The sequence below is a fragment of the Paecilomyces variotii genome (assembly GCF_004022145.1).
Source record: "Paecilomyces variotii strain CBS 101075 chromosome Unknown C8Q69scaffold_1, whole genome shotgun sequence".
Lineage (NCBI taxonomy): Eukaryota > Fungi > Ascomycota > Eurotiomycetes > Eurotiales > Thermoascaceae > Paecilomyces > Paecilomyces variotii.
Genome location: NW_021167140.1, coordinates 3,979,465 through 4,004,773, shown reverse-complemented (window position 1 = coordinate 4,004,773; position 25,309 = coordinate 3,979,465). Strand labels below are relative to the sequence as shown.

General features: G+C 49.0%; 8 protein-coding genes across 8 annotated transcripts; 5 read left to right on the top strand and 3 right to left on the bottom strand.

Annotated features, from left to right (window-relative positions):
- Positions 1-298: 298 nt before the first annotated feature.
- On the top strand, positions 299-1,593 carry C8Q69DRAFT_49126 (kinase-like domain-containing protein). Its single transcript, XM_028632139.1, has 2 exons — positions 299-1,181; positions 1,230-1,593. The coding sequence occupies exons 1-2, from the start codon at positions 379-381 to the stop codon at positions 1,378-1,380; spliced, it is 954 nt and encodes a 317-aa protein (XP_028489800.1). The 5' UTR covers positions 299-378; the 3' UTR covers positions 1,381-1,593.
- A 4,318-nt stretch (positions 1,594-5,911) lies between these two features.
- On the top strand, positions 5,912-7,391 carry C8Q69DRAFT_453843 (hypothetical protein). Its single transcript, XM_028629661.1, has one exon. It carries the CDS (start codon positions 6,345-6,347, stop codon positions 7,197-7,199), a length of 855 nt encoding a protein of 284 aa, XP_028489799.1. The 5' UTR covers positions 5,912-6,344; the 3' UTR covers positions 7,200-7,391.
- C8Q69DRAFT_453842 (DNA topoisomerase) lies at positions 7,392-10,026 on the bottom strand. Its single transcript, XM_028629660.1, has 7 exons — positions 9,849-10,026; positions 9,565-9,765; positions 9,326-9,504; positions 9,098-9,267; positions 8,726-9,048; positions 8,539-8,675; positions 7,392-8,477 (listed from the first exon to the last, which is right to left on the bottom strand). Exons 1-7 carry the CDS (start codon positions 9,933-9,935, stop codon positions 7,688-7,690), a joined length of 1,887 nt encoding a protein of 628 aa, XP_028489798.1. The 5' UTR covers positions 9,936-10,026; the 3' UTR covers positions 7,392-7,687.
- Positions 10,027-10,171: 145 nt separating this feature from the next.
- On the top strand, positions 10,172-11,810 carry C8Q69DRAFT_49070 (DUF1295 domain protein). The gene is made up of 2 exons (XM_028632129.1): positions 10,172-10,623; positions 10,692-11,810. Exons 1-2 carry the CDS (start codon positions 10,258-10,260, stop codon positions 11,415-11,417), a joined length of 1,092 nt encoding a protein of 363 aa, XP_028489797.1. The 5' UTR covers positions 10,172-10,257; the 3' UTR covers positions 11,418-11,810.
- Positions 11,811-12,091: 281 nt separating this feature from the next.
- Positions 12,092-15,192, bottom strand: C8Q69DRAFT_49075 (putative mitochondrial inner membrane AAA protease Yta12). Its single transcript, XM_028632131.1, has 2 exons — positions 13,118-15,192; positions 12,092-13,049 (listed from the first exon to the last, which is right to left on the bottom strand). The coding sequence occupies exons 1-2, from the start codon at positions 15,012-15,014 to the stop codon at positions 12,262-12,264; spliced, it is 2,685 nt and encodes an 894-aa protein (XP_028489796.1). The 5' UTR covers positions 15,015-15,192; the 3' UTR covers positions 12,092-12,261.
- Positions 15,193-15,700: 508 nt separating this feature from the next.
- C8Q69DRAFT_395818 (fungal-specific transcription factor domain protein) lies at positions 15,701-18,725 on the bottom strand (the record flags this gene model as incomplete). The annotated part of the gene is made up of 7 exons (XM_028627706.1): positions 15,701-16,442; positions 16,502-17,065; positions 17,122-17,297; positions 17,354-17,850; positions 17,905-18,275; positions 18,337-18,464; positions 18,525-18,725. The coding sequence occupies 7 exons, from the start codon at positions 18,723-18,725 to the stop codon at positions 15,701-15,703; spliced, it is 2,679 nt and encodes an 892-aa protein (XP_028489795.1).
- A 1,852-nt stretch (positions 18,726-20,577) lies between these two features.
- Positions 20,578-23,449, top strand: C8Q69DRAFT_453835 (armadillo-type protein). The gene is made up of 6 exons (XM_028629659.1): positions 20,578-21,160; positions 21,235-21,355; positions 21,427-21,540; positions 21,591-21,836; positions 21,893-22,642; positions 22,696-23,449. Exons 1-6 carry the CDS (start codon positions 20,987-20,989, stop codon positions 23,025-23,027), a joined length of 1,737 nt encoding a protein of 578 aa, XP_028489794.1. The 5' UTR covers positions 20,578-20,986; the 3' UTR covers positions 23,028-23,449.
- A 39-nt stretch (positions 23,450-23,488) lies between these two features.
- Positions 23,489-24,704, top strand: C8Q69DRAFT_49003 (putative exoribonuclease). Its single transcript, XM_028632118.1, has one exon. The coding sequence runs from the start codon at positions 23,637-23,639 to the stop codon at positions 24,429-24,431; it is 795 nt and encodes a 264-aa protein (XP_028489793.1). The 5' UTR covers positions 23,489-23,636; the 3' UTR covers positions 24,432-24,704.
- The last annotated feature ends 605 nt before the right edge of the window (positions 24,705-25,309 follow it).

Here is a 25,309-nt window from a genome sequence, read left to right as displayed (position 1 = left end):
TTCTGTCGGCTGCAGAGACCTGGGGACTATACGAAGGTGACGGGCGTCTTCGCGTGCCAAACCAAAATAAGGACGTGGTTAGCCTTGATTAAGTCTGGAAATTTTGGTTCTCCTAGAGTCAACAAAGGGGGTATTAGCAGAATGGACGAGAAAAGATACTGGCGAGAGGAGATACTTGATGGATCAAGAAGGCGGACAGTACAATAAGGTGGAATGTTGATTTTCCGGCCCTAGTTCTACCAGGATAGTCTAAGTACTTAAATCGTGCTTCGAAACTCGGACTGAGGATGTTGCTAAGCACAAAATGAATCACCATCAATCATCTATTCCATCGCACTGAAACGCATATGTCTGTCTAGCTGTGTTCCATTCTGGATTATGTCCCTTAATCTCAATTCTCTTTCAGATAGTGACATTGCTTTTCGTTGCCGTAACCCGGATATTATAATCAGTGGTGACCCCGACGTGCGTTGCCTGGCGAAACTTTCTGACGATGTTATCGTTAAATGCGGATGGAGTGTCACTCCTGAAGAGACCGCTAACCAGGAATTTGCCTACAAGTATTCTTATGCTTGTGATCTGAAGGTACCAAAGATATATCGGTATTTCAGGATGCGCAATATAGGATATATTGTGATGGAATTTATTGAGGGAACATCTCTCGAGAAAATTCAATTCCATAAGCATTCTGGCCTTGTTCAGCGTCTAGCAACGGCAATCCACAATCTCTTTCAACAAATGCCGGTTGATTCACCGGGGCCTAGAAATGGCGGCATTCCTCGCGGCTCCTTGTTTTCAGAAGATGGAGCTGGCACTACTTTGAACACTATGGCTAAACTTAATCAATGGTTGAACGAACGTTTTCTATTGGAAAAGGATGAGTTAGGTTTCAATTTTGACTTGTCCGACTGCAGATTCTGCCACCTTGATCTGACGCGTCGAAACATCATATTGTGTCCTGATGGGTCCTTTTGCCTTCTGGATTGGGAGCATGCAGGATTCTACCCTACGGTTTTTGAAACTTACTGCCTTCTTTTTGCCCGTCAACATGATTACGAATTTTCTCAAGAGCTCTTGGAGGCTTTGGACAATCTGTCGCCGAAGACAGAGAGTCATAAGGAACTAGAACGTCATGTCCAAATGCTGGATCGGGTCTATCGAAATAATCTGAGATACTGTTTGTAAGTCTACCATGATCAATATCATTGACTAGGCTAAAGGATTGACAGCTCAAACGCGGATGACACTGAGCTTCGGAAAGAGGCCGAAAAATTCGCTGCATTCCCTTTCCCATTACACACCGAGGTACCAACATCAACGGTTCCACCACCCGCCTTGTTTACAGAAACCGTCCCACCTCCATTGCATCTGGGATCATGACTATCTGGCCTTGGGCATTCTTGTGATATCTACATTGTATACGACCCCCAAAATCAGATACTGTGGCAGCAGTTGCATTTGAGATATAATTTGCATGGACGAAATCCTGGAAAACCGTCCAACTGTGTGAACAATTAGGTTCTATACTGATTGCAATCTAAGTGAGTGAATGGTTTACATACGGAATCGACATCTGTTTCCTGATCCAGCCATACAGTATTTTTCGCGACGCAATTGATACACCAAATTGATGAAGTTGCCAATTTTCGCACCAGAACTTGCCGTATAGTCAAAATAGGTAAGCTGGGAATTGGTTACTGTATAGGCGTGGCTGGTAACACTGTAAGTTCCATTTTCATTCATCACTGCCCTGGGCTAGAGACATATTGAGGCGGACCGATGCGGTTTCGCCTACTAGGACAAGATATATAGCCCAGTAGTTTCTACTTTTGTCCTATCCAGCATAGCCTAATGTGTGAACAACAATTCTCACTTTAACGACATTCTCATTTTAATAGACATACATTGAGCGGAGTAATTGATACAATCACTGGGACAAGAATGAGTCAGACGAGGGGAGGAACTGGGTGACGGATGTAATTTACAGTGAAGTAGGGCTCAAAAGCGGCATCATGGCTATGTGTGGTACAAATAAGTCGGGAACAGGAGAGATGGTGAGCCTACATCAACCCTTGTCTCCAACCAATCAAGCCATCTAAGGGCCTTTTTTTGTTAATGGTCATATTCTCTAATTATTAGATTTGGTGTCCGAGTAACTGGAGCAGGCGTTGCCCACTATCGAGACCCGAGGTAGACCTAGGCCAGTATGCAGTAGTTTACAAGGTTCAAGAAGATCTACATCCCCATTTCCTCGATGTAAACACCGGCGCATAAATAGGGCATGTCAGGCGAACAAGTATTTCAGCGCAGGAAATTCTATAGGCTAATCTTTTTATGTCGGCGCCCAACTGCTTTATTGAAGGCGAGCTGCAAAACGCCACTACTAACCTACACAAAGGGTATAGAACAAGCAATATGAAGCCACCTATTTCCACCCATCTAGCATCACGGAAGCCATCGAGATTGTATTCCTCAATTTGCGTTCGTGATCATAGACCCCGACAGGTTATGAGCCCGGAGACTCATACCTGAGCAATCAGTATGGCATTCACTTCAGATATAACCTCTGTCGAGCACGTTAAATACTATCCTTATTCGTTGCCCATCCATGAAACCAACCTTCGAACGAATCAGGAATTAAGCGTCAAAGGATCTCACAAATTCGGCGATCGACGATGGTATATGGTAATGCCCAGTAATGAGCACCAGAGACCCTGAAGAACCGACAAAACCACTAACGCAAATGCCAACCAATATCGAGTTATTTGAAAGAGGATCTATGCCAGTGCAAAGAGGAAGAATTGGATGGAGATCGCCGGAATGAACTCATACCACGGAGGAAAAGCTTCATTTTTCCCTCCCTAGGATACAGAACTTAATCCTCCTTGTATTAGCAGCACTATCTTTGTCATAGATAGTACACATGCGAGTCTATTAGCAGGATGGTTAACCTCGCCAGTGAATGAGAATAGTGAATAACTATCCTCTTCTCCTCATGTTTAATGCTATTCCCAGGTCTTCATCTCTCAGCTCCGTTATATAATGGTGAATAAGCTTAATATATATTTCACTTCTACTAGATACAGTAACTGTCGTTCGATTATTTAATAACTTCTACCAGGGCAGCTACGATATGTAAGGCTCCATATCGGATACCTTCCCTCTATCTGCGAATATCAGCTCTTGATCCATGTACAGAGCGCTATAAACTGCTCTCTTTCAGTTGACAAAGAGAATGACACAGGATGGAGTTTACTTTTTACAGTCTTTGAGAACCATTTCAGTATAGACAGGAGTCCCATGTCGCATAGAGGTTCCGCCCAAATGGACCAGGGCGGAGGGAAGCAGAACAGCGCAGACGTGATACTGTAAGAATCCAGACTTTTCCATGACTCCAGACAATAGTAACTCAAAGCATAACACCAGGCTACTGATGATACTGATAACCTATTTAGAGAACTGTTTGCTATCTCATACGGTATCTACCCACTATATTTAGGCAGCATTGAATGTTAACCTCAATGAACATACAGATCGGCTTGGGATTCCTTTGTCATTGACGCCCACGCTGCTTTCAGCAATTACAGCCTGGTTTCAGACAAAGTATGGCTATAACACATCTTTCGTAGGGCATGTTGTTTCATTATCTCCTTTGAGCCACGATTGACGGGTATATTCTTTTTATGGTGTCCTTTGTCCCCTATATCTTGCCGTGGGTTTGCAGTTCCTCTATATTATTCTTATATACCGTCTGCTAATCCTGCAACTTTACATCCTCTTCATATACTACGCTGAAGAAACTCTCAACTTGCATAGCGTATAGCTCCTTCTTTCCATAAATTTACTCTTATCAGACTATTCAGACGGCACGACAGCTATATTTTACGGGATAGTCTTTTCGAAACATTGCCCTTAGAAGCCACAGATCAGGTATACATCTTCTTCTCGAAGTGTCTAGAGAGGTGATCCTTCCTTCGCACAAGAGTAGTCTGTTCTTAAAACTCCGCTAACACATTCTCTACTCCTAGGACATCTCTCTATAGGTTGAATTCGCTCGGTGCTCCGGGATGTCAGTCCCGGTTTTAGCCGTGCTTTTCACGGTCTTCAACGCCTGGGGCTTTTATGCTGGCATACCGGGAACGAATATAAACCCTACGCGTACGATCGGCGAAAGGTTTTTCGGTTCCTTGCAGTTGACATCTTCGATTTATGTGCTCGCCCAAGTCGGGGAATTCGTCCACTCTCTACCAGATGATGTCCCTCGCGTGGGCGGCGATACCTATCGGCATGGTTCTGCCATCGGTGACGGACAAGAGGCCGCAGGACAATATACAGACGGAAGACGCATATTCGTGTCTCTTCCACCAGAGGCAGAAACCTCTGTGGCCCCTACAAATGCCTCATTCACGGCCCTGCCACGGCAAGCATCAGACGACAAGGTCTACGAGCGCAGAATATATACTGTGATCGACAGCCCAGCTAGACCGCGAGGAAAGGGTTCATTCCTGGATGATCCGAGCAATTTCCCTTGGATTATTGTCGCAGTGTCTTGTATGTTCATAGTTGCAATGAACGCCAACCAGGGACATGCACGAAACGGTTCGCAGCGAGATCAGAGCAAGGTATTTGATACTCTTCCAGAGACGATTACGGATCCCATCAAGAAGAGCGCGGAATCTATCAATAGATGCTTGAAGGCGATCGATGAGATGACCGACAGATACGAGAAATTGCCTTTGACGGATATCAGAGCCTCTTCGGAGAAATTGAGCCAGACACATGTTTTCGTCAACGATTTCCAAGAAAAAATCCAGGAACTTATCGATCTGAAAAAGGAAGAGAATACATCTCTGTTAGAACGTGCTCTGCGTGACATTCAGAGTCTACAGAAGGAGAACAAGTCCCTTGCAGATCGTATGAGCAACGTTCAAGGTCAACTACAGGTTATGCAGTCCCAGTGGAAGCCACAGGAAGATTTTGGGCCAAGAATTGACGCTGTCGAAAGACTATTCGAGGAACGTCTGAAGATGGTAGAGAACAAACTGGATGCTCCCGCTAGTGTGGCCTTGACAACATCTGTCCAGCAGCTCGATGAAAAGCTCAATATGAACTGTGCTCGATTGGGGAATGACATCGAACAGTTGCGGAAGGACACGCAGAGCCTCCATCAAGATAGTGCCAGGGTAGACGACGTGCAACAACTTGAAGAGAAAATGCAAGCAGACATCGTGGGTCTCCAGAAGAGACTTGAGGCCTTGCAATCTGATCTAGATAGTCGCCCTCTGGAGACAGCAGCGAAGGAAACTCCACAAGTATCTGACCCAAATCATGAGGCCTTGATCACCCAACTTCAGAAAGATATCGAAAGCCTTCAGAGTGAAGTCAGAAAGCACATCTACCCTACCCCTTCAGCTCTATCCAACCAACCAGGCATGGACGCGATGCTTAGGGACCGGTTTCAAGAATGCGAAAAGAGATTCATAAGCCTGGAAATGGAGTGTCAGGAGAAGTTCAGCAAAATTGATAACATCGTCTCGATGGCATCTGCTCGGAGCTCTGAAAGTGAACCACGCGAAGATAAACAGGGACAAAACATCAGTTCCTCGCAGGTAATAGACAGCATCAAGAAATCATGTCAACAGAACCAGGATATCATCTCCGAGTTCAAGAATACTGCAACTGAAATGATGGGCGAGCTCAACACGAGACTTGCCAACACGCCTCTGTTGGATCAGCTGCAATCGTATCTGAATTCTAAGTTCACGGACATCAATGGAAGACTGGAAGACATATCCGGAGTTTTGCAGAATGCCAATACACAAAACATCAAACAGCTCACCGAATTCCACGTGAAAGAGCTCATTGACATCAAGAGTTCCGTGGACGCGTTGCAAAAGAACACAGAAGAACGCTTTGCGAAAATCATATCGTCGTTGGACTCCTTGAATCTCTCGGAGGGAGAAGCCAAACGTGTCGCCGAACAACTTAACGAGGGATTTGAAAGCCTAAGCGACAAGGTCGAAACCTTGATAAGGGGTTTTCCAACCGCGCAAGATTTCCAGGACCTTGTTAGAGTTGGTAATTTTGAGCGGAACAAAATATACAATGATCTTACTCAATTGCGGCAGGACCTCGTGACTGTTATCTGTTTGAAAGCAGATTCTCAGTCTGTCAAGGAAATAGAAGAAAATATCAACTTTATTATCAATCATATTGACGAAACATTGCTTAATTTTGATAAGCGAATTGGGTCCCTCGAGTCGGAAAGGCACGTCTACAGCTCGGAATATCATGCACAGGAGGTATCCAGGCTCGAAAATGATCTCAACAGCTTCCATGCGGAAATGGAAGCACGATTGGCCCAGTTTCAGTCGAAGGAGTCGGCACATGATCTAGCAGCCAATCTCTCTAAGCTTTGTGACGAGGTTGTCAAGCTACAGAAACGTATGGAGGTGAAACTGAAGGATACCGTAGGAACGGAGTCCATGGATCAGGTCCCCACGCAGATTGCGCTTCTCAAAGAAGAAATGGAAAAGAAGCTGGCCGAATGCAATACCTCTCTCGAATCTCTCCGGGATGACTTGCATGCCAAGGCTGCAGATATTGAATTCGCCAAGTCAGAGATTGAGAAACTCAATGCCACCGGAATGACCAGGACTGCGGCTCTGGGCTCTCATAGTATCCAAGAAGAGGAGTTCAAGGAACTCCGAGTCAAGCTGGATGCCACCCAAAACAAGATTGAGAATTTGCAGCATGGGCAGACCGTCCTGGAACGGAGGGTCAATCCCATTATCGAAGGGTTCTCCAGGAACGGTGTTAGGCTTAGCAAGTTGGAAGAGAAATTCGAACAAGAGCAGAGGGCTCTTCGTGGCGTCGCTAAAGATGTTGACCAAATGCTGAAATTGAAAAAGTCTGATGCTCCTCCTATGTCTGCCGCTACAGAGTCACCGAAGGCAGAACCTGAGAAACCAGCAAAGACGTCAGAAGAAAAGGAAGAACCTGGTAAGAAGGAGTCTGCAAAGAATGAACCGCCACATCCTTCGCCTTCTTCCGCCAAGGAGACTCCTGAGACAAAAGGACCCGGACTCAGTGCTAGCCGATGGGCGACAGACAAGCCAACTTGGCCGCAATTGACAGATGACGAGATCCTTGAGCTCTCTCGTAGTCTATCCTCAAACAAACGTGAAAGAAAGAAATAGTGGGCTACTGGCTACTCGATGAGAAAAGGGTCATCCACTGTGACCTTTTAGCATGTTAAGCCTGTTTCCTCCTGTTATACCGTTGCTTGTTACTTGATTTCTCTGATATGTTGGGTTGTTAGTCATGTTGTTCTCAAGGAGTCGGCTGGATGATATCTGTTCTCGACATTGAAATTTCGGGGCATTTCCGTATCTCTGATATAGTTGTCTAGGATTCAGTAATGTTATTCTTGTATGGAGCATCTGACGATTCAGGACCATTAAGTAAGAAGGGCTGCTTCTGCTCAAATACTAGTATTCACTTCCGTTCTTCCAGTCAAATGGTCCGCGACTTGCACCGCCCCTTCCCCCCAAAATCAGATAGGTAAAGGGTATAACTTCCATAACTTTTCCATAACCAGGCCAAACTCCAGTCTCGATACAGCCAGCCCATCACGAACGCCGAATAATCAAAGCCTGGTCCTTCCCTCCCCTCTTTTCTTTCTCTTCTAGCATGTAGCTCCATCAATGATATATTTCTTGCATGCATCCTTCAACATCTGAATCCGTCGCTGTGTACGGATAAATAGCCCGCGGTACATATCCAAACCCTCGTCGACAACCTGCTGCCTAGTTCTAGTGCCCGCGCAGATATCGCGCATCTGTAACTCCATCTCTTTCCGTAGGAACGGTTTGCTCAGAGATGGGCCATCAGGCATATCCGCGAATACGCTATCATAACCCTCCACAAGCGCAATGCCTAGACGTGTGGGGATAAATTCCTGTACAGAACTACGCCCGTTCCTACGGGAGCGGACCGCAACGAATTCACGCTCTTTGATCTTAGCGATATGCTCAGCCATAGTTGCGTCTGTGCCAATGCCATTCGCATCCATCAAGGCAATAAGTTCCGGTTCAGTGAGATAGTTAGGCGGAGTAGTCTTGCCCTCGACAATCTTGGCCTCTGTGGGTTCGAATTGCTCACCGAGTTGGAAGTTCGGGAGTTGTTGGCTGCTCTCCCACTTATCGTAAACGTAGACCTCCAGATAGTTCTTTTCCAGAACGATGAGTCCTTTTGCGTGGAAAGTCTCATCGCCATACAGAATTTCAACTTCGGAGGTCTCACCTTTCGCGTCTTCGGAGCAGCAGGCGAGAAATCGACGGACAACGAACTGATAAACGCTCCGTTCCTGCGCATCGAGGCGGCTAGGATCGACCCAGGCAACGGGATGAATTGGAGGATGTGCTTTATCGTTATGTCGGCCAGACCGTGGGGTCCTAAATCTGCCATCCAGTAGTCTGCAAGACAGGATCACGTTAGTGAGGATCACAACATTGACAGGTTAAAAATGTAGCATACTCCCGTGCATATCCACCCCAATCTCGATCCGGCAATTGCTTCTCAATTAGCTTTTTCAGATCGATCGCCTTGTCGAATTGGTCGGTCTCCGTTCTCGGATAGCTGATAAAGCCCTTGGTGTAAAGAGCCTCTGCCACCTACAAGAGGTCAGATATAGCCAACTCAGGAGGACCGTGCAGACACGTACCTTCATAATGCTCTGACTGTTCATGCGCAAGTATTTACTTCCCATCATTTGGAGGTCCACTGTTGTCAATGGAAGAGGCCTCCATTTGCTTGTTGGCTTCGTGTTAACCTTGGTAACTTTAGCCGTCTTAGCATTCAAACATCGCTCCAGCATCACCGTAACTGCCGCTCTGTCAAAGAGATGGACACGACGCCAATTGAAGTTGACCTTGATATCATCGCGGACGTGCATGACCTTGATAGCCCAGAAGTTTTCGGGCTTGAATTTTTTCACTCGAAGATACCGATCGACAACAAAGCCGAGCGTAGGAAACTGACAGGACCCTGTAGCAGTGTCAGTTGCGTCATCTGAGCGGACATTTAAAGTACATACCGTAGCTGAGGATTTTATTCTCTAGCACGGGAGTCATTGGTCGAAGTTGCAGTGTCACTAAACGTGTGAAGGCAGCACCAATTCGGAGATCTAGCTCCATCCTCGCCGCCACAGCGTTTGCCTGGCGCTCATCCACATCAATAGGTCTGCGAGCTGCTTGTATAACATGACTACATGGAGTTAGGACAGCCACTTTAACAGTGAAACATGAACTTGGGGGATACATACGCCTTCTCCGTGTTGCTGAACATGGCACGTTTCACCTGGATCCTTGAATTTCCCAGCTTTGCCTGCCGCCGGACTTCCGTGCCAATATGCTCTCCTTCCCGATCACAGTCGGTCCAGATGAACAGAGCTTGTGCATATCTCGCCTGCTTCATGATATTCTCCGCAATTGCCACTTTATCCTATTGGTCGAATCAGCATCAGCAATTCCTCTTGTCCAGGTCATCCATGAGCATACAAACCTGGTACACTGATTCGCGAATAGGGGCCTCGAAGAGACTTCCCGGAGGACACGCCAGCCATGTCTTGTAATTTCTCTCAAACTCCAGCTCCATCAGATGGCCGATAACACTGGTCATCGTCACGGAGCACGAGCCCCAAGAGCCTCCAAAGTTGAAATTAAATATATAGTTCTTCACATACTGGCTGCCTGGAACGTTTCTCTACGCTTATCTTTTAGCTCCAATGCCTTCTACACAGTCACGAGCCACGGGAGACAATGAAGCCTCTATAGAAGAGCACTCACTGTTTGCATAGCACCTCCAGACAAATGCAAGGCCACAGCCTTGGCAATGGCGGGCTTTTCGGCCACACACAGGATGGTGCCAGCCATCTTGACAATCAAATAACCTCATAGACAGTAGCCATACCCGGCAGGACCTGATAACCCCGTATAGTCGCCAGTTCGAGGCGAAGAACGCGTGTCCTGGAGCATGAAGGCGGAAACGCGCTACACGAGAAGCGAAATCCCTATTAGGCATTAGAGCTTCTGCCTGATTCCTCAGGCGCCAAATAGTCTCTGCCTAAGGCTGCATTGTTTACACCTCATTAACTTAACTAACTAGTTATCCGCTGTCAGACTCGATCGAAGAACAACCATCGTCTGCTCGACAGGTCCTTTACTGGGAGCACATCCAGCGGCTTCCTTGCTCATCATGGTGCTTCCACTCCCCGCTATCGTGTCAGTCTCTGAAGCTGCTGAGTTTGGTCGAACCGTTTGGCCCTTCGTCCCGCAGCTTCTCTCGCTGCCAAAGACGCTCATCGAAGTTGGCTCCGACTGGGAGAGCCTGCAAGAGGTCTATCTCGCAACCAATCCTTTCGTCACCGCGATCGCATTCACGCTTGCTCTGGTCCCGATCTTGGTGATCGTATCCGAGCTCAACCGCAACTACTCCCAGGTGGACAGGTTGTGGAGTATCCTGCCCTCGATCTACAATGTCCATTACGCGCTTTGGGCGCATTTGGCGGGGCTTCCCACGGAGAAAGTGAAGACCGTTGCAATCTTCAGCTTGATCTGGAGTGTAAGTATCACATCTATCGAGCCTTCAGTGCGCGCACTCTTCGGCACTCATCCACTAACTCATGACAGGTTCGATTGACCTTCAACTACTGGCGCAAAGGCGGCTACAAGATCGGATCAGAAGACTACCGTTGGGAAATCGTTCGCGCTCGCGTACCCAGCCGCTTTGTCTGGTTCCTCTTCAACGTCCTCTTCATCTCCCTCGTGCAGTCTGTTCTGCTCAACTTGATCACTGCCCCGTCTTACGTCTTCATTGTCCTCTCCCGCCTTCCCGAAGGCAGCACGTTCGGCATCCCCGACCTCGTCTTTTCCCGCGTGCTCATCTTCTTCGTCATCATAGAATTCTTTGCAGACCAGCAACAGTGGAAGTTCCACCAGGCGAAAAAGTCATACCAGCAAACGGCGCGCGTGCCTGACGAGTACAAGAGTCAGTTCACGGCGGAGGATCTGGACCGGGGCTTCGTCGTGTCTGGCTTGTGGTCTCTGTGCCGTCACCCGAACTTTGCTGCTGAGCAGGCTATCTGGCTCACGCTTTACCTGTGGGATTGCTACTGCACGCAGACGTATGTGAACTGGAGTGGCGCGGGCGCCCTATCCTACCTGCTGCTCTTCCAGGGCAGCACGAACCTGACGGAAGAAATCAGCGCGAACAAGTACCCCGAGTACAAGGATTACCAAGCTCGCGTTGGAAGATTCATTCCCCGTCTGTCCGTCGAGCCCAGAGGTTCAAAACGAGCCCCCAAAAGCAAGAGGAATAGCACCGAAACAGACAATGAGAACCGGAAGAGCAAGTAGACGGGAAAGAAAAGAGAAATGGGAGAGGGAATTTTCCAAGATGCTGGAATAGTTTGATATATTTTCCAAGATCTAATTAGCTTTTTGTGCCATGATTATTCAGCTACACATATAATGTGTCTTGATACCATCTCTCCTCCTCTTTACTACAAAATGGACTTTATATATCTTGACTATTTACCCAGCCAGGAGTAGGACGTTTACTACGACTTCCTGATTTACTTTATGGTACCTACTTTCGGATATCTTATCAGACATTTCATGGCATTCATCTAGCTAATACTGTTTTTCAATGCCATGCATACCATCCTCACCACGCCATTGCTGATATACAATGTCGCGCAGTAAATGATCCCACGCAATTGAAACCTCACTCAGACAGCAACCACAACAGCTACCAGGTCCGAGATGAAGGCAAGAGTGGAGTGAAATATAGAATACATTTGCGCGTATAGATGCAAAGGCCACCTGGAACATCCAAGCAGAAAGAGGATGTAAGCTCATAGTGAAATCTAAATATGCAAAAAAAGAGGAAAACGAAGAGAATAAAAAGACAAAGCTAGATGTGTGGCCAATACTTCATGCATCAACCACACAGCTTCGCTCAGTTTTTTGTAACTCAGTTTTGAAATCAGATCTCGGTTGATTATTCGTAAAAGGAGATAGATAGATAGATAGGTGGATGACTACTTTACAGTACTGTGTGAGAGGGTTCAAGATTCGAGGAGCAAAAGGAAGATGATAGTAGACTTCCAATATTTATGGCAGGGTGTCGAATGGAAAAAGTCAAGATGAGGAGAGATGCTCCGCGAAAGTACAGGACAAAAACATTGGTATACGTGCTTTAGATAGGGTTGGGCGTCTGATCCCGTCCGTCCTTTCCTTCTGTCTCTTCGCGAGACGCTGGTGGCTCCGGGGGCGCGATCGTCTGTCCATGGCTGGCATCGAAGTACTTGGCGAACTCGCCTGATTCAGGCCAGGGACGGGGTCCGAGAAGTCGAACAAGGTCATCGCGGCTGAGGACCTCCTTGGACAGAAGTTCCTCGGCGACGATACCGACCTCCTTCTTCTTCTCGGTAAGGAGCTCACGGCACTGCTTGTAGGCCTCGTCGACAATGCGGCGGACCTCGGCATCAATGTTACGCGCCGTCTCCTCGGAGAACGGCTTGTGCAGCTGGTTCTGGTCTTCCTCGTAATACACGTAACCGACCTTGTTGGACATTCCGAACTTGGTGACCATTGCCGTAGCCATGCGGGTGACCTTGTTGAAGTCGTCACTGGCACCGCTCGTCACGGTGGGGAAGTGAAGTTCTTCACTGACACGGCCACCCAGCGTCATAGCCATCCGGTCCATAAGCTGATTGACATTCATGAGGTAAGTATCGCCTCCCGCGGGTAGGTACTGGGCATAACCCAGAGCTCCCTGGCCACGAGGGATGATAGAGACCTTAAGGAGAGGGTCGGCCCAGCGGAAATACCAACCGCAGATGGCATGTCCAGCTTCGTGGTACGCAACAGTACGTTTCTCTTCGGGAGAAAGCACCAGAGACTTCTTCTCAAGACCTCCAATGACACGCTCAATGGCCTGTTCAAAGTGCCTCATGACAACACGGTCAGCACCCTCACGTGCCGCTACAAGACACGTTAGTAACAGGACTACTTAGTATAATATATACGATAAATGTTTGAAAATAACTTACCAACCAAAGCCGCCTCGTTAACACAGTTTGCGATATCAGCACCAGCAAAACCAGGGGTCAACGCCGCAAGTCTACCGCACAAGTAATCCATATCCTCATTCGTGACGATCTTCTTCAAGTGGACACGGAAGATCTGCTTCCGTCCGTCCATGGTTGGTCGGTCAATGGCGATATGTCGGTCGAATCGTCCAGGTCGCATCAAAGCCTTGTCCAGCACATCGGGTCTGTTGGTACCAGCAAGGACAACGACCTGATCACTAGTGTTGAAGCCGTCCATTTCGGTAAGGATCTGATTCAGGGTACTCTCACGCTCGTCGTTACCGCCGCCGAAGCTTTGCTTGGCTCTGGATTTACCGATAGCGTCGATCTCATCAATGAAGATGATACAGGGGGTGTTTTTCCTTGCGTTTGCGAACAGATCACGGACACGCGAGGGACCAACACCGACGAACATCTCGACGAACTCAGAACCACTGACGCTGAAGAAAGGAACACCGGACTCTCCGGCAGTTGCCTTTGCTAGCAAGGTCTTACCAGTACCAGGGGGACCTGACAGGATAGCACCACGCGGGATCTTCGCACCAAGTTTCTGGAATCGCTCAGGCTGTTTGAGGAAGCTAACGAACTCCATGATTTCAACCTTGGCCTCGTCCATACCCGCCACATCGGCAAACTTGATCTTGATATCCGTCTCGTGGTTGAAGCGTCTGGCACGGCTCTTTCCGATACCAAAGATCCCACTCTGTCCACCTGCACCGCCGGCGGCGCGCCTCGAGAGCCAGAAGAAAGAACCGATCAAAAGCAGCGTGGGTCCAAATGACAATGCAGTTGCAAGCCACGGCACTTCATCAACATAGGCAACAGGAATCCGTTCGTGGTTGGGGATTCCAAGCTCATTGTGTGCATCTTCCAGCTTACGCTCAAATGCCTCTACAGAGCCGATGGTGAAATAGTAATGGAAGTTCGGTTGAGCCGCCGGTGAATCGGGGTAGAGCCTCTGGACAGCTTCGCGGTTCAGTTCAACGCGTACTCGGTTGCGGTTGATGACTGTAAGCTTCTCGACAAGACCCTTGTCGAAGAAGGTCGTGCGGAACTCCTGCCAAGTGATATCCCGGCTGCTCTCACCCGGGAAGATACTTCGGTAGACGTAGTATGACAGGAAAGCCGTGATCAAGAAGTTGGCAGGGTCAAACTTGAACTCGAAAATGCGGGGGTTCGGAGGCTTTTGGTCCTTGCCTCCCTTCTGTTGTCGCTGTTGTTGATCCTGCTGTTGCTCTTCTGATGCCTTCTTGGCCGCCGTAGCTTCGTCGTCGCCCTTTTCCTTATGCCGGTTCATTTTCTCGAGTTTCCCTGCGATTTCGAACGAATGCTTCGTCATTATACGGGCAAGAGCGGCGAACTCCCCGAGACTCAATGGCTTGTCCGAGTCCATACGCGATCCGATTATGTCCTTGAGATCCTGCGGCATGCCATCCTGCTTGAAGATAACCCGGAGGTCCTCCATCGTCTGATGTTGGGATGGAGGCATCTTGTCCTTCATGAAGTCGATGATGCGGTCAATCTCCTTTGCTTCCTCCTCGCTCACCTTCACCTGGGGTTCACCTGGTTTCTTCCCATCTCCGTTGTTTCCCCCCGAAGGTCCGGGCGAAGAGCCCGCGGGCCCTTTCGATTGGCCATCTGAGCTGCTGGCCGCGTTCTTGTGGTCTTCATTCTCGTTCGGAGGCTTCGGACCGCCCGAATTGGCCGTCGCGTATGATCGAATCTGGCGCGCTCGGATGAATGATGCGAGTTGCGATTGTAAAAGGTTCGCAGATAGCGGTCTCGAACGGTTCAAGCACTCTGCAGCTCTCCTCGAGTATCGAGCAAGGTTGCCTGGCCGTCGGAGAAAGGTGGCCATGGTCGAGGGTGAGCCCGGAGGCTAGCGGTATATTGAAAGGTCGTAGAACAATCAGTAACGGGTGCTAATTGCAGAACCCATAGAGTATTGCATCGAAGAGAAGACAGGGAGGGGGATGGGAGAGGATGAGAGCTTCCTGGAAGCTATTGATTGTTACTGACGTTCGTTTGCCCGCCAGTTGCAGCCAGTGGAGTAATTATTATCGACTTGCCGGGGCTGATTTTTCGGTGTTTCCGGCGGCCGGCTGACTCATCGGCCCAACGCCACGGAATCGCTTTAGCAAGCAATGCGCGTCTAGAATCCCAGCGAACTGTTCAACAGCGAGTTGGCAGGACGATCTTGAATTTACATCCAAAGAGCAGATCTCCATAGTTTGGCATTGCCGTGGTAATAACATATTACTACTGATACAAGTCGCTCGCTGCGACAGCGCGAACGCAGATGGCTTCAACAGAAGACCAAGGAGTAGCTACCTATCTACGCAAAGCTAAATGAAATCATGCTCACAGCAATGTCGCCTAATGTCAACTAGTTAGAGGGGGGTAGCAGTGATTAGTCAGTACTTCCAGAAATAAGATGTTGCTTTTTGTCCCTTTTGAACTCCTGTGATCACCGCCGGAAACCGTCCGATTGACTCCCATACGCAAATCCGGTAATATTGTCGTCAGTGTTTCATATCATCGTGATCATGGCCCATTTCCTTGCGGGCCACCTGGTCCATCTCCATTCTCAAATATAGGAAAATTAGTATTGGCCATATCCGCCCAGTCCCATTCGAGAGTCATAGGCATCTGCCATAGGTCCTGGGGGACAAACGGTTGTTGGAAGGAGGGAACATTCATCCCTGCCGTGGAAGAGGTTGAGAACGGCTGCTGATCATTAAATCCAACCTGTCCCAGGCCGTTAGGGCTGAGCATGTCCTGGAACTCTTGACTGAAATTCGGCATGTTCGAGGTGTCATCGCCGTTCGATCCGCGAGGGACACCGCCGTTTACAGGATTGGCAGACGGAGAGCTTATGCCATTGTTCATCCGATTGAAAGCACTCGGATTAGTGTTGTCAAGAGATGTAGGTGAAAAGGAAGTCTGCGCTGCTTCGGAAGGCCTTGAGGAAGTCGGTGTCTGGGGCTCTGCCGCACTGGGCTGAGATTGGGAATCCTTCTCCTCCGGGCCGACCTTGCGTTTTCTTTTCGTGTGTGACTCTTTCTCTGCTTTGTCAAGCGCGACTTTTGCAATTCGTTCGAACTCAGCACAGACACTAAGCATGCGCTTCACGCTGCCATTCGACTCATCTGAAACCAACATCGACAAGAAGTTGACGACCAAGTTCATCAACTTGACGTCAGAGCGAGCTCGAGCATCCTGGGGATTCTGGAGGATGTTGGCAAAGAGAGTAACCAGCGCTGAGACAGGATAATACAGAATCAACCTGTTACTCGTGTTAGCAAGCTGCTATCTCTATTTTTCTTATATGTGTGCCACACTTACCATACGCAGGCAAAATCTCCTTGTGGAATGTATTTGATCAGATTTATCGATGCTCGCGCTGCGGCAACGCAGAGCACTGCTGACGAGAAGACCCTGGGGTTGAGTGGCCGGGCATTCAGACCTTGTATGGCGTAGTTGGAGAGCCTGCTGGTCCAGTATCCATGATGAACCGACATCCGATGGATGGTTGTAAGACAGTTGTAATAGGAGAAATGGAGGACAACGAGATGGAGAATCAACGGAGTATGGGATGCCTTGATCTCGTACTCGGGCCGGAAATCCAAGGGGATGCTCTCTTTCCACTCTTCGAGCTCTCTATCTAGCTCCCCAATTGTATTTAAGAGCTCTCCATCAGATTGTTTCGCTGCTCTCGTGGAGTATAACCGCTTATACACCTTACTCTCGATAGTGGCAAATGTGCACATCGCTCTGAATAGGTTGAATTTTCCTTTGCCGTCAGACAGCGGGATATTACCGATGTTGTCTGGAGGATCTTCGCTGGGAAGCTCGACATTCATGTCATCGTCGTCTTGTACCGGGGGTCGACCGGAACGCAAACATATACTATATTCGACCAGTCAATAACGAAAAAAGCTTGGTCGGGAGACGCGCACACGTACTCTTTGTCAAGAAGGTAAGCGATCCAGAATACCCTCTTGCGCTGCTCCACCTCAACCGGGTTCAAGCCAAAGCCAGAACCCCGTTTATGAAGGCCGATGCTGTGAGAAAGTCGAATTGCTGCCGCCACGAGGAAGAAGGAGGGCTGCGGATTAGGAGTTCCTTGCAGAAATAGGGACTGGACACACGTCAGGATACAATGAAGAGACCTGGTTAGCCAAACAAAAATCTTACCATTCCCAACAAGGCCTGGACACTCAGTAAGTCCGTATTCCTCATTGTAAGCTCTGTCAAGACTCCCATGGCATTCTTCAGGTAAAGCCAAGCCTTTTTATCCTCCTCCTGAGGTACCAGGTTACTCATAACCCGAAGTCGATGTGCGATCGCCAGGACGACATTGATGCTTGCCCACCACCCAGATCCTTCGTACGGGTCGCGCGAGTACTGCCGTTCAGCTAGGTGCATAAATGTAGGTTCGTGAAATAGCGGAAACATGCAGTTGAAGTTGTCAAAATAGTCCCTGAACAGGGATAAGGCTTCATCCTTCGGCGGTAATGGCTTGAAGACACGACGGGCGAATATATCACTGAAGATCTCCGGCTTCCAGTATATCCATTTGTTATCGTCTACGTACGCAGAAGAAATCATGTCCTGGAAGGAAGAATCGCCGGTCTTCTCGTTGACCCATTGGATGCCCTTGGGCGAAAATATCGAGAATCCGGAGGAGGAACCTGTTGATGACTGCATAAGTTTATACTCGTTAGAGAATGTTTGATGCCACGTACCAATATAGCGCGTCTCTCCGCAGTTATTCGTAACAAGAGAACACATCATATCAGAGAGCGCCTCAACTTCCGTTTCGGACTCTTTCTGGGACGACGGTGACGCGACCGAATTTCGCGGACTAGACTGGCTCTCCATGCGCGGGGTGGACTGATGCGATCCAGATGCTTGAGGCGCCGCAGCTGCACCCACAGAACCGGATCGATTCAAGTTTCTCATCGCTTTGCCTTGGGCAAAGGACCGGTCTGCGAGGCGCTTTTCTAACGTGCCAAGGTCTGTTTTGCCAGCATCGTCTTCTCCCAACAGCCCGGACAATCTCAGAAGAGTTTCCATCCTGCCCAGGCGGTTCTCTAAACCCTCGATATACTTGGCCCTATCCAACAATGTCATTATCTTAGCCACACGCATGAGATCGGGGGGTATAAGAACCATACCCCTTAGGAGGATTCCTCTTCTTCTCCACCTGTGTGAAAACACATTCTGTCTTGTAGTTGATGCAATGCGAACATTTTGGCATTTTCCCGTCGCATTTGATCTTCTTCTTGCGGCACATATCGCACGCCTATACAGAATGTCGGTCAGTATGCGGATTGGACAGTCTCCATCAACATGACCGTCTCACCCTAGCTATCCTTCTCCTCTTCGCATCGTTACTCTCATCGCCTGTATGCATATTTGGGTCATCGTGGAAAAGAGGTCCAGAAAGAGACGGAGGCACGGGCGAGCGATCTGGGTTGTATGCGCCGAAGATCTGGGGCGGCTGGTTCATCAGCATGGGCATCTCAAATCCCATGCCATCTGGATCGTCCCCGAAACCCTCCATTCTTCCCAGTATTGCTTATGTGATCGTGGTTTAAAAAAAAATGTATCCGATGGCGAAAGCAAGCGTATTAGATCAGGCGGCGTTCTGCAGAAGATGCGGGGTCCGTTATCAGTTCGTTTATCGGGGATAATTGTGCAGCCTCAGGAGCTGTGCCCTCATAGGAGCTGTCTCGGACGGGTGTCGTGAAAGCGCAAAGGTTTCGAACCCGGTTAGAGATGAGGAGGCAACAGGAGGCGATATCAATCTTAGTAGACGCATTCGAATAATGAACCCGGTGGGCCCAGAAAGAGTCAAGAGGTGATTGCAGCGAACAAGAGCGTCAGTGCTTCTGCGGCGAACCCCGGAAGAGAAGAACGCAAGTTCAATTGGGCTGAAGATGCTGAAGATGCCGAGGAGGTTCTGGGGACAGCAGCTGGAATAATAATGTCCCCCAAGCAAAGCAAGTCGTCGATGAGGCAAAAAAGGCCGGACGGAGCTACGGTTGACCCCGAAGCGGACTTTGACAAGATTTCGTGATGGTCTCGTACGATTTTGGTCCGGTCCCGTCCGTTTGGTTTTGGCACAGCGCTGTGACAGTTGCGTTTTGAGGGGACAGCTTTAGGTATTTATGTATTGATTTATTTATAATAATATTGGTTAAGTTAACTATCTAACTAACAGGACTTTTATTATCTATGAGCCATGGTTCCTCTAATCGATCAACAAACACCCAAAATAGATACGATATAATTAATTACTCTAGTTGCTCCGCGTCCCAGGCAGCCACGAAAATCCGAGGAACCTTCTTTCAAAAGGCCGATCAACCATCCGGCATCCGGGAAAGTATGTATATGATTCTAAGGTCGAGGACGCTGCGAGATGACACGTCCAGGCACGAACGAAGCCAATGCGCAGCGAACGTGCGGTGAATACGGAGTAACAATAATAATATTAAATCACGGCTGTCGGAGACAGCTAAGCGCCGATTCCCGACAGGCAGCGAAATTCGAATATTGGAAGCGGAAGCGGAAGACAGTCGACGGGAGTACGGAGAGTAATAATCATAATAATATCACCATAATAGTATAATACTAATATCTATCTAGCTCGATCCAACCGCGACAGGCGTCCTGCATTTCATTTGACGCCGATCATTGACCACTCGAGAAGCCGTAGCGATTGCCTATCACCCGCGCCGCAAAAAATCAATCAATCATGGCCAGTACTTAAGAACGGCCGTGCGAGATGAATCTGTGGCCGTTATTCAGCTGGCGTGTGCGTGCAGTTAGCAGTTACTCCTACACTACATGTATTAGTCGTAGACTTGTAGTATCTTCCAGCATCAGATCTTAAAAGGGGTAGTTAATAGTTGTGACGTCCATGGCAGTTTCAGCTCGACTGCGTTTTTCTGTACATGACACTGGCATCGGTCGTGCTGGCAGGGGAATTAGTGACCTATAACCGCCGACCACGGCTGTTAGATGAGGAGATCGCAGATCAGAAGACAGAGCAGGAAATCAGCTCTTTAACCCAAGCAAGTTAGATAGCTAGTCGGTCGTTATTTAATTAGTTATTTAGCAACAATGCGCAACGAGCGTTGATGTTGTTGCGGGCTTCTATCTAACCTTATGTAAGAAAGACCCGTTGCTGGGCCGAGCTTCCAGCTTCCAGCAAGAGCTCCAGCAGTATCTAGTTAGATATTTGGGATCAGGAAGGGAGCAAGCATACAATACATATATATTATTATTATGGGAGTGGCAGACAGAACAGCTCTCAGGCCCTAACATCGTCGTACATGCAGCCTGGCGGACGAGGTCCCAAGGCACACTGTTGGATGGCCTGTTAGGTTAGTAATTAATTAACTAACATGAAGGTAACTTAGTATTCCTCCTCTAGACCACCACTACCAGTAGTTACTACCACCACTACTACTACAACCACCACCACCACCACCACCAACCACCTCGATTGGAATCACAAGAACACCCTAGAATCCAACTCTCCCCCGCTCCTCAATCGATCTCTCCCACAACCCTGACAGCCAGTCGTGCTTCCTATCACGCGACGGTCCATGTCCCACCGGCCCTATATGCGGATCGTCTCGCTCTGTCTCGTCACCAATCGATCCTAAACTCGCGTCCCGTTTCCTGTTGAATTCCCGGCCCTCGATCTCCGTCCCGCCCCAAGCTGTCCTTCCACCATCCGACCTTCCTGGATCTCAACTTCTATCGCTCCCAACGGTCGCTGGTCCGCCTTCTGGTCCTCCGGGACTGCATGCAGGCATGGGTGAAATAGGAAACGCTTGTTTGGCCTGTCTGGCGGCCATCGACCGGTGGTGCCATATCACTGCCTGCCTGGGTTCCGTCAAAGGTCGCTCGAGGGATGGAATCTATGAGACAACCCTGGCCGACAGTGAGCGGGAGGCTGTCGCAGACTTGCTGCAGTATCTGGAGAATGTATGTTGATGGTCTCATCCCTTCTGTTTCCATCTCGACTCTGCCCTTCCCTTTGCTGACAATGGCTACTGTAGCGTGCTGAAACTGATTTCTTCTCCGGCGAACCACTGCGGGCGCTGAGTACGCTGGTCTATTCAGATAACGTGGATCTACAGCGTAGTGCTGCTTTGACATTTGCAGAGATCACTGAGCGAGGTTCGTTACTCCTACGGAGTGCTCTGGACCACGCGTCGTCGACCTCATTGACCATTGTTTGTTCGTTACAGATGTCCGCGAAGTCGACAGAGATACCCTCGAACCGATCCTTTTCTTGCTGCAGAGCCCCGACATCGAAGTCCAACGGGCAGCTAGTGCTGCCCTGGGTAACTTGGCGGTGAACAGTACGTCCCGAACCCTGCGCGTGAGGAAGGCAGTTATTGACATGGAGTAGCGGAGAACAAGGTCTTGATCGTGGCCCTTGGAGGTCTTTCGCCCCTGATACGACAGATGATGTCACCCAATGTGGAAGTACAATGCAACGCCGTCGGATGCATCACAAATTTGGCTACGCATGAAGACAACAAAGCCAAGATCGCCCGTTCGGGCGCCCTGGGTCCGTTGACGCGACTTGCAAAGTCGAAGGATATGCGGGTACAGCGAAATGCTACAGGCGCGCTGTTGAACATGACACATTCGGGTATGCTCCGATTCGTACGGTCAGTTCTTGCTACTATGCGCTAACTTTGTCTGCAGATGACAACCGGCAACAACTTGTCAACGCCGGTGCTATTCCAGTGCTCGTGCAATTGCTCTCGTCCCCCGATGTTGACGTTCAATATTACTGCACAACCGCTCTTAGCAACATCGCAGTTGACGCTGCCAACCGCAAACGGCTTGCACAGACCGAGTCGCGCCTGGTGCAGTCACTCGTCCAATTGATGGACTCTTCTACTCCCAAGGTCCAGTGCCAAGCAGCCCTGGCCTTGCGAAATCTCGCCTCCGACGAGAAGTATCAGCTTGAGATCGTCAGAGCAAAGGGTCTTCCACCGCTGCTCCGGCTTCTTCAATCTTCCTATCTCCCCCTTATCCTCTCTGCTGTCGCCTGCATTCGCAACATCTCGATCCACCCGCTCAACGAATCTCCAATCATCGAGGCTGGTTTCCTAAAGCCTCTTGTCGACCTTCTCGGCTCCACAGACAATGAAGAAATCCAGTGTCATGCTATCTCCACCTTGCGCAACCTTGCGGCTAGTTCGGACCGCAACAAGGAGCTTGTCCTTCAGGCTGGAGCGGTGCAGAAGTGCAAGGATCTGGTTCTACAGGTTCCTCTGAGCGTTCAGTCCGAGATGACTGCCGCGATTGCGGTTCTGGCTCTCAGCGACGACTTGAAGTCGCATCTGCTGAACTTGGGTGTTTTTGATGTTTTGATCCCCCTAACTGCTTCGGAAAGCATTGAGGTACAAGGAAACAGTGCTGCTGCGTTGGGAAATCTATCTTCTAAAGGTAAGTCTATCTGTGCCAATAAGCTTCTTCGGTTCCAATGCTGACTTTTATAGTCGGTGACTACTCTATCTTTGTTCGGGACTGGGCGGATCCCAATGGCGGAATCCACGGCTACCTGAGCAGGTTCCTCGCTAGCGGTGATCCGACGTTCCAGCATATTGCTATCTGGACTCTCCTCCAGCTGCTCGAGTCCGAGGACAAGAGACTTATCGGCTACATCTCGAAATCCGAAGACATTGTCCAGATGGTCAAGGCCATATCCGACAAGAATATCGAATCTGATGACGAGGACGCCGAAGATGGTGAAGGTGAGGTCATCGCGCTGGCACGCCGATGTCTCGAATTGCTCGGTCAGGGTCCCAAGCAGACTCTGGTCGAGGGTTAGAGCTGCGTTCATTATGTATCTGTCTTTTTTTTTACGTCCGCTGTCTCTGTCAACATACTCCGTTCGCTTTTCGTGCTTTCCTATTGTCTATCTATTGATGCAGGGTGTTTAACGGGCATTGATTTTGGTGGTTATTCTCATTTTATTGTAATGAGCGAGCATTGGTGTGATGAGGTTCTCACTTGGGATTTTCATTCTGTTGCTGCGTGGCCAGCAATATGGAGCTGTTACTGCCTCTGTACCTCCGCATAAGCGGCTTTGATCATGCTAGATTTACTTATACAGCTTTAATAGCACTGATACCTTGTGTGATTTATAAGACGCTGCATCTAATTTTATATCCAATGTGGCTACAGGCATTGATCAACACGACAGTTTGAGACGGGGGAACTCTTTTTGTATGTATATCATGTTTCTTGTAGCTCTCTTAGACAGGAAGGCGGTAACTAACAGCGGAAGTCCCTCGCTAAGAATACTTTCACTCCCCACTCCGCCGGGACTTTTCTTTTCTTCTCTCGCAAGTCTGCCCAAGATCCCGAACGTGTGAGGCTCGTCAAAGGCCTCTCCTTGGGGCTTGTCATAATCCTGAGTGTCAGTGTCTCCAGCACAATGTCTGCTGCTTTGCCGTCTCTCGCGGTTCCAGGCCAACGGCTTGGACCAACATCCACCTATGCAGCCGGTCCAGGAACGCACATCCAAGACGCTTTCATATGCGCCTCGATTGGAGGACCTGTGGTGGTAGATCCTGCCAAGGATAAAACTAAGGCGAAATCCTTGATCACTGTGTCGCGGAATTATACCGGAAGCGCGCTCCCTACAGGAAGCCAGGTCAACGGCGTGAGCGGTTTCGGCGTCAAACCGGGCGCATCTACGTCTTCACCCACGACGGGCGCTCCCTCGAAAGGGAAATTGAGGTACAATACGCTACCTGCGGTGGACTCGATCGTGCTGGCTCGCGTCACTCGAGTCCAGAAGCGCCAAGCAACCGTCTCTATCCTCGTCGTTCTCGACGACACTGCCACCGCCGAGAATGCGCATCCTTCCGCAACTGCTTCGGATAATGACAATATTGCCTCTATATTAGCCTCGCCTGCCAATCTGGAGAATCAAAATAACTCGGATGAATTACGGTTCCAAGCTCTTATTCGCAAGGAAGACGTCCGTGCCGTCGAGAAAGACCGCGTCGTGATGGAGGAGATGTTCCGTGTTGGTGACATTGTGCGTGGAAAAGTCATCTCTCTGGGTGACCAGAGCTTCTATTATCTTACAACTGCTCGAAATGATCTTGGGATAGTTATGGCGCGCAGCGAGGCTGGAAATATGATGTTCCCCGTCAGTTGGAGGGAGATGAGAGACCCTATCACTGGAGTGGGTGAGCCGCGAAAAGTTGCGAGACCCTTTTAAAGTCACCAGCGACTTTAAAGAATCACCAACCAGACTTCGTCATGAGAACATAAGCACGGATTATTTATTATTTTCCGTTGCTCTCGCGTTGCCTCCTATCAGGATTCGGCATGCGGGATTTCCTGTCTGAGTGTCTCTAAAGAGATAACCCAACTTGCATTCCCGCTTTTCCCGTCCCCAAGGATGACCTGGTCCATCGGAACCTCGGCGACTTCCGTTTCTCTGCACGTCAGGATTATGCGCAGACAAAACTGGTCTTCGGAACACTACTAGTTCCTCAGTGGCAGCACATAAGTGCTTTCGAAGTTGTCTGCTTAGACGACATTTTGATCTGATCTTCGGATCAAACGCCAACCCTCGAGTATGAGAGGTATGACTGTTATCGAGTAGGTTATGGTGTCCATGTGCTCTGCACGAGACTCTACCCCAGGTTATGAGTCTACCAGCAGGAATACTAGGACTTTCGTCCAGCTACAGAGTCGCCATCGCCTGATTACGCCTTCTAGCGTATAAGTCAGGAATATGACATGACCAACCTAATTTTTTATGAGATCCCATAGATCCGTTGCGATTCGAGATCTAAGAATCAATGATACCCACTTTTCCAATATCCAATATCATATCACATTAGCTCCTGCAGTATCCACCATTCATTCCCAACCACCCTCTCAAGTATACATGGTCTTGCCTTTCAATGGCCGGACTGTGTTTGTCACGGGAGGAAGAAAATCGTCTCCGTGGGGGCTTCTCATCCTCCACGGCCCTCTTGTCCTCTGGCCTGTTCCTATTTCCATGGATAAGACCAAGTAGGGAAAAGAGGGTACACTCGACATAGTACAACTATAATCGTTGCTCGCCCCATGTGTGTGTAGTGTAGA

What these genes read in the sequence shown, in the direction of transcription:
- C8Q69DRAFT_453843 (XM_028629661.1), top strand. Translation starts at nt 6,345, where the DNA reads ATGGAAGCACGATTGGCCCAGTTTCAGTCGAAGGAGTCGGCACATGAT.
- C8Q69DRAFT_49003 (XM_028632118.1), top strand. Translation starts at nt 23,637, where the DNA reads ATGTCTGCTGCTTTGCCGTCTCTCGCGGTTCCAGGCCAACGGCTTGGA.
- C8Q69DRAFT_49075 (XM_028632131.1), bottom strand. Translation starts at nt 15,014, where the DNA reads ATGGCCACCTTTCTCCGACGGCCAGGCAACCTTGCTCGATACTCGAGG. An exon ending in TAACGAGGCGGCTTTGGTTG is followed by an intron (nt 13,050 to 13,117) that starts GTAAGTTATTTT and finishes CGTGTCTTGTAG; the next exon opens with CGGCACGTGAGGGTGCTGAC.
- C8Q69DRAFT_49126 (XM_028632139.1), top strand. Translation starts at nt 379, where the DNA reads ATGTCCCTTAATCTCAATTCTCTTTCAGATAGTGACATTGCTTTTCGT. An exon ending in AATAATCTGAGATACTGTTT is followed by an intron (nt 1,182 to 1,229) that starts GTAAGTCTACCA and finishes AAGGATTGACAG; the next exon opens with CTCAAACGCGGATGACACTG.
- C8Q69DRAFT_49070 (XM_028632129.1), top strand. Translation starts at nt 10,258, where the DNA reads ATGGTGCTTCCACTCCCCGCTATCGTGTCAGTCTCTGAAGCTGCTGAG. An exon ending in TCTTCAGCTTGATCTGGAGT is followed by an intron (nt 10,624 to 10,691) that starts GTAAGTATCACA and finishes AACTCATGACAG; the next exon opens with GTTCGATTGACCTTCAACTA.
- C8Q69DRAFT_453835 (XM_028629659.1), top strand. Translation starts at nt 20,987, where the DNA reads ATGGGTGAAATAGGAAACGCTTGTTTGGCCTGTCTGGCGGCCATCGAC. An exon ending in TGCAGAGATCACTGAGCGAG is followed by an intron (nt 21,356 to 21,426) that starts GTTCGTTACTCC and finishes TGTTCGTTACAG; the next exon opens with ATGTCCGCGAAGTCGACAGA. An exon ending in GGGTAACTTGGCGGTGAACA is followed by an intron (nt 21,541 to 21,590) that starts GTACGTCCCGAA and finishes GACATGGAGTAG; the next exon opens with CGGAGAACAAGGTCTTGATC.
- C8Q69DRAFT_453842 (XM_028629660.1), bottom strand. Translation starts at nt 9,935, where the DNA reads ATGGCTGGCACCATCCTGTGTGTGGCCGAAAAGCCCGCCATTGCCAAG. An exon ending in TTCAGCAACACGGAGAAGGC is followed by an intron (nt 9,268 to 9,325) that starts GTATGTATCCCC and finishes AACTCCATGTAG; the next exon opens with TCATGTTATACAAGCAGCTC. An exon ending in GAATAAAATCCTCAGCTACG is followed by an intron (nt 9,049 to 9,097) that starts GTATGTACTTTA and finishes ACACTGCTACAG; the next exon opens with GGTCCTGTCAGTTTCCTACG.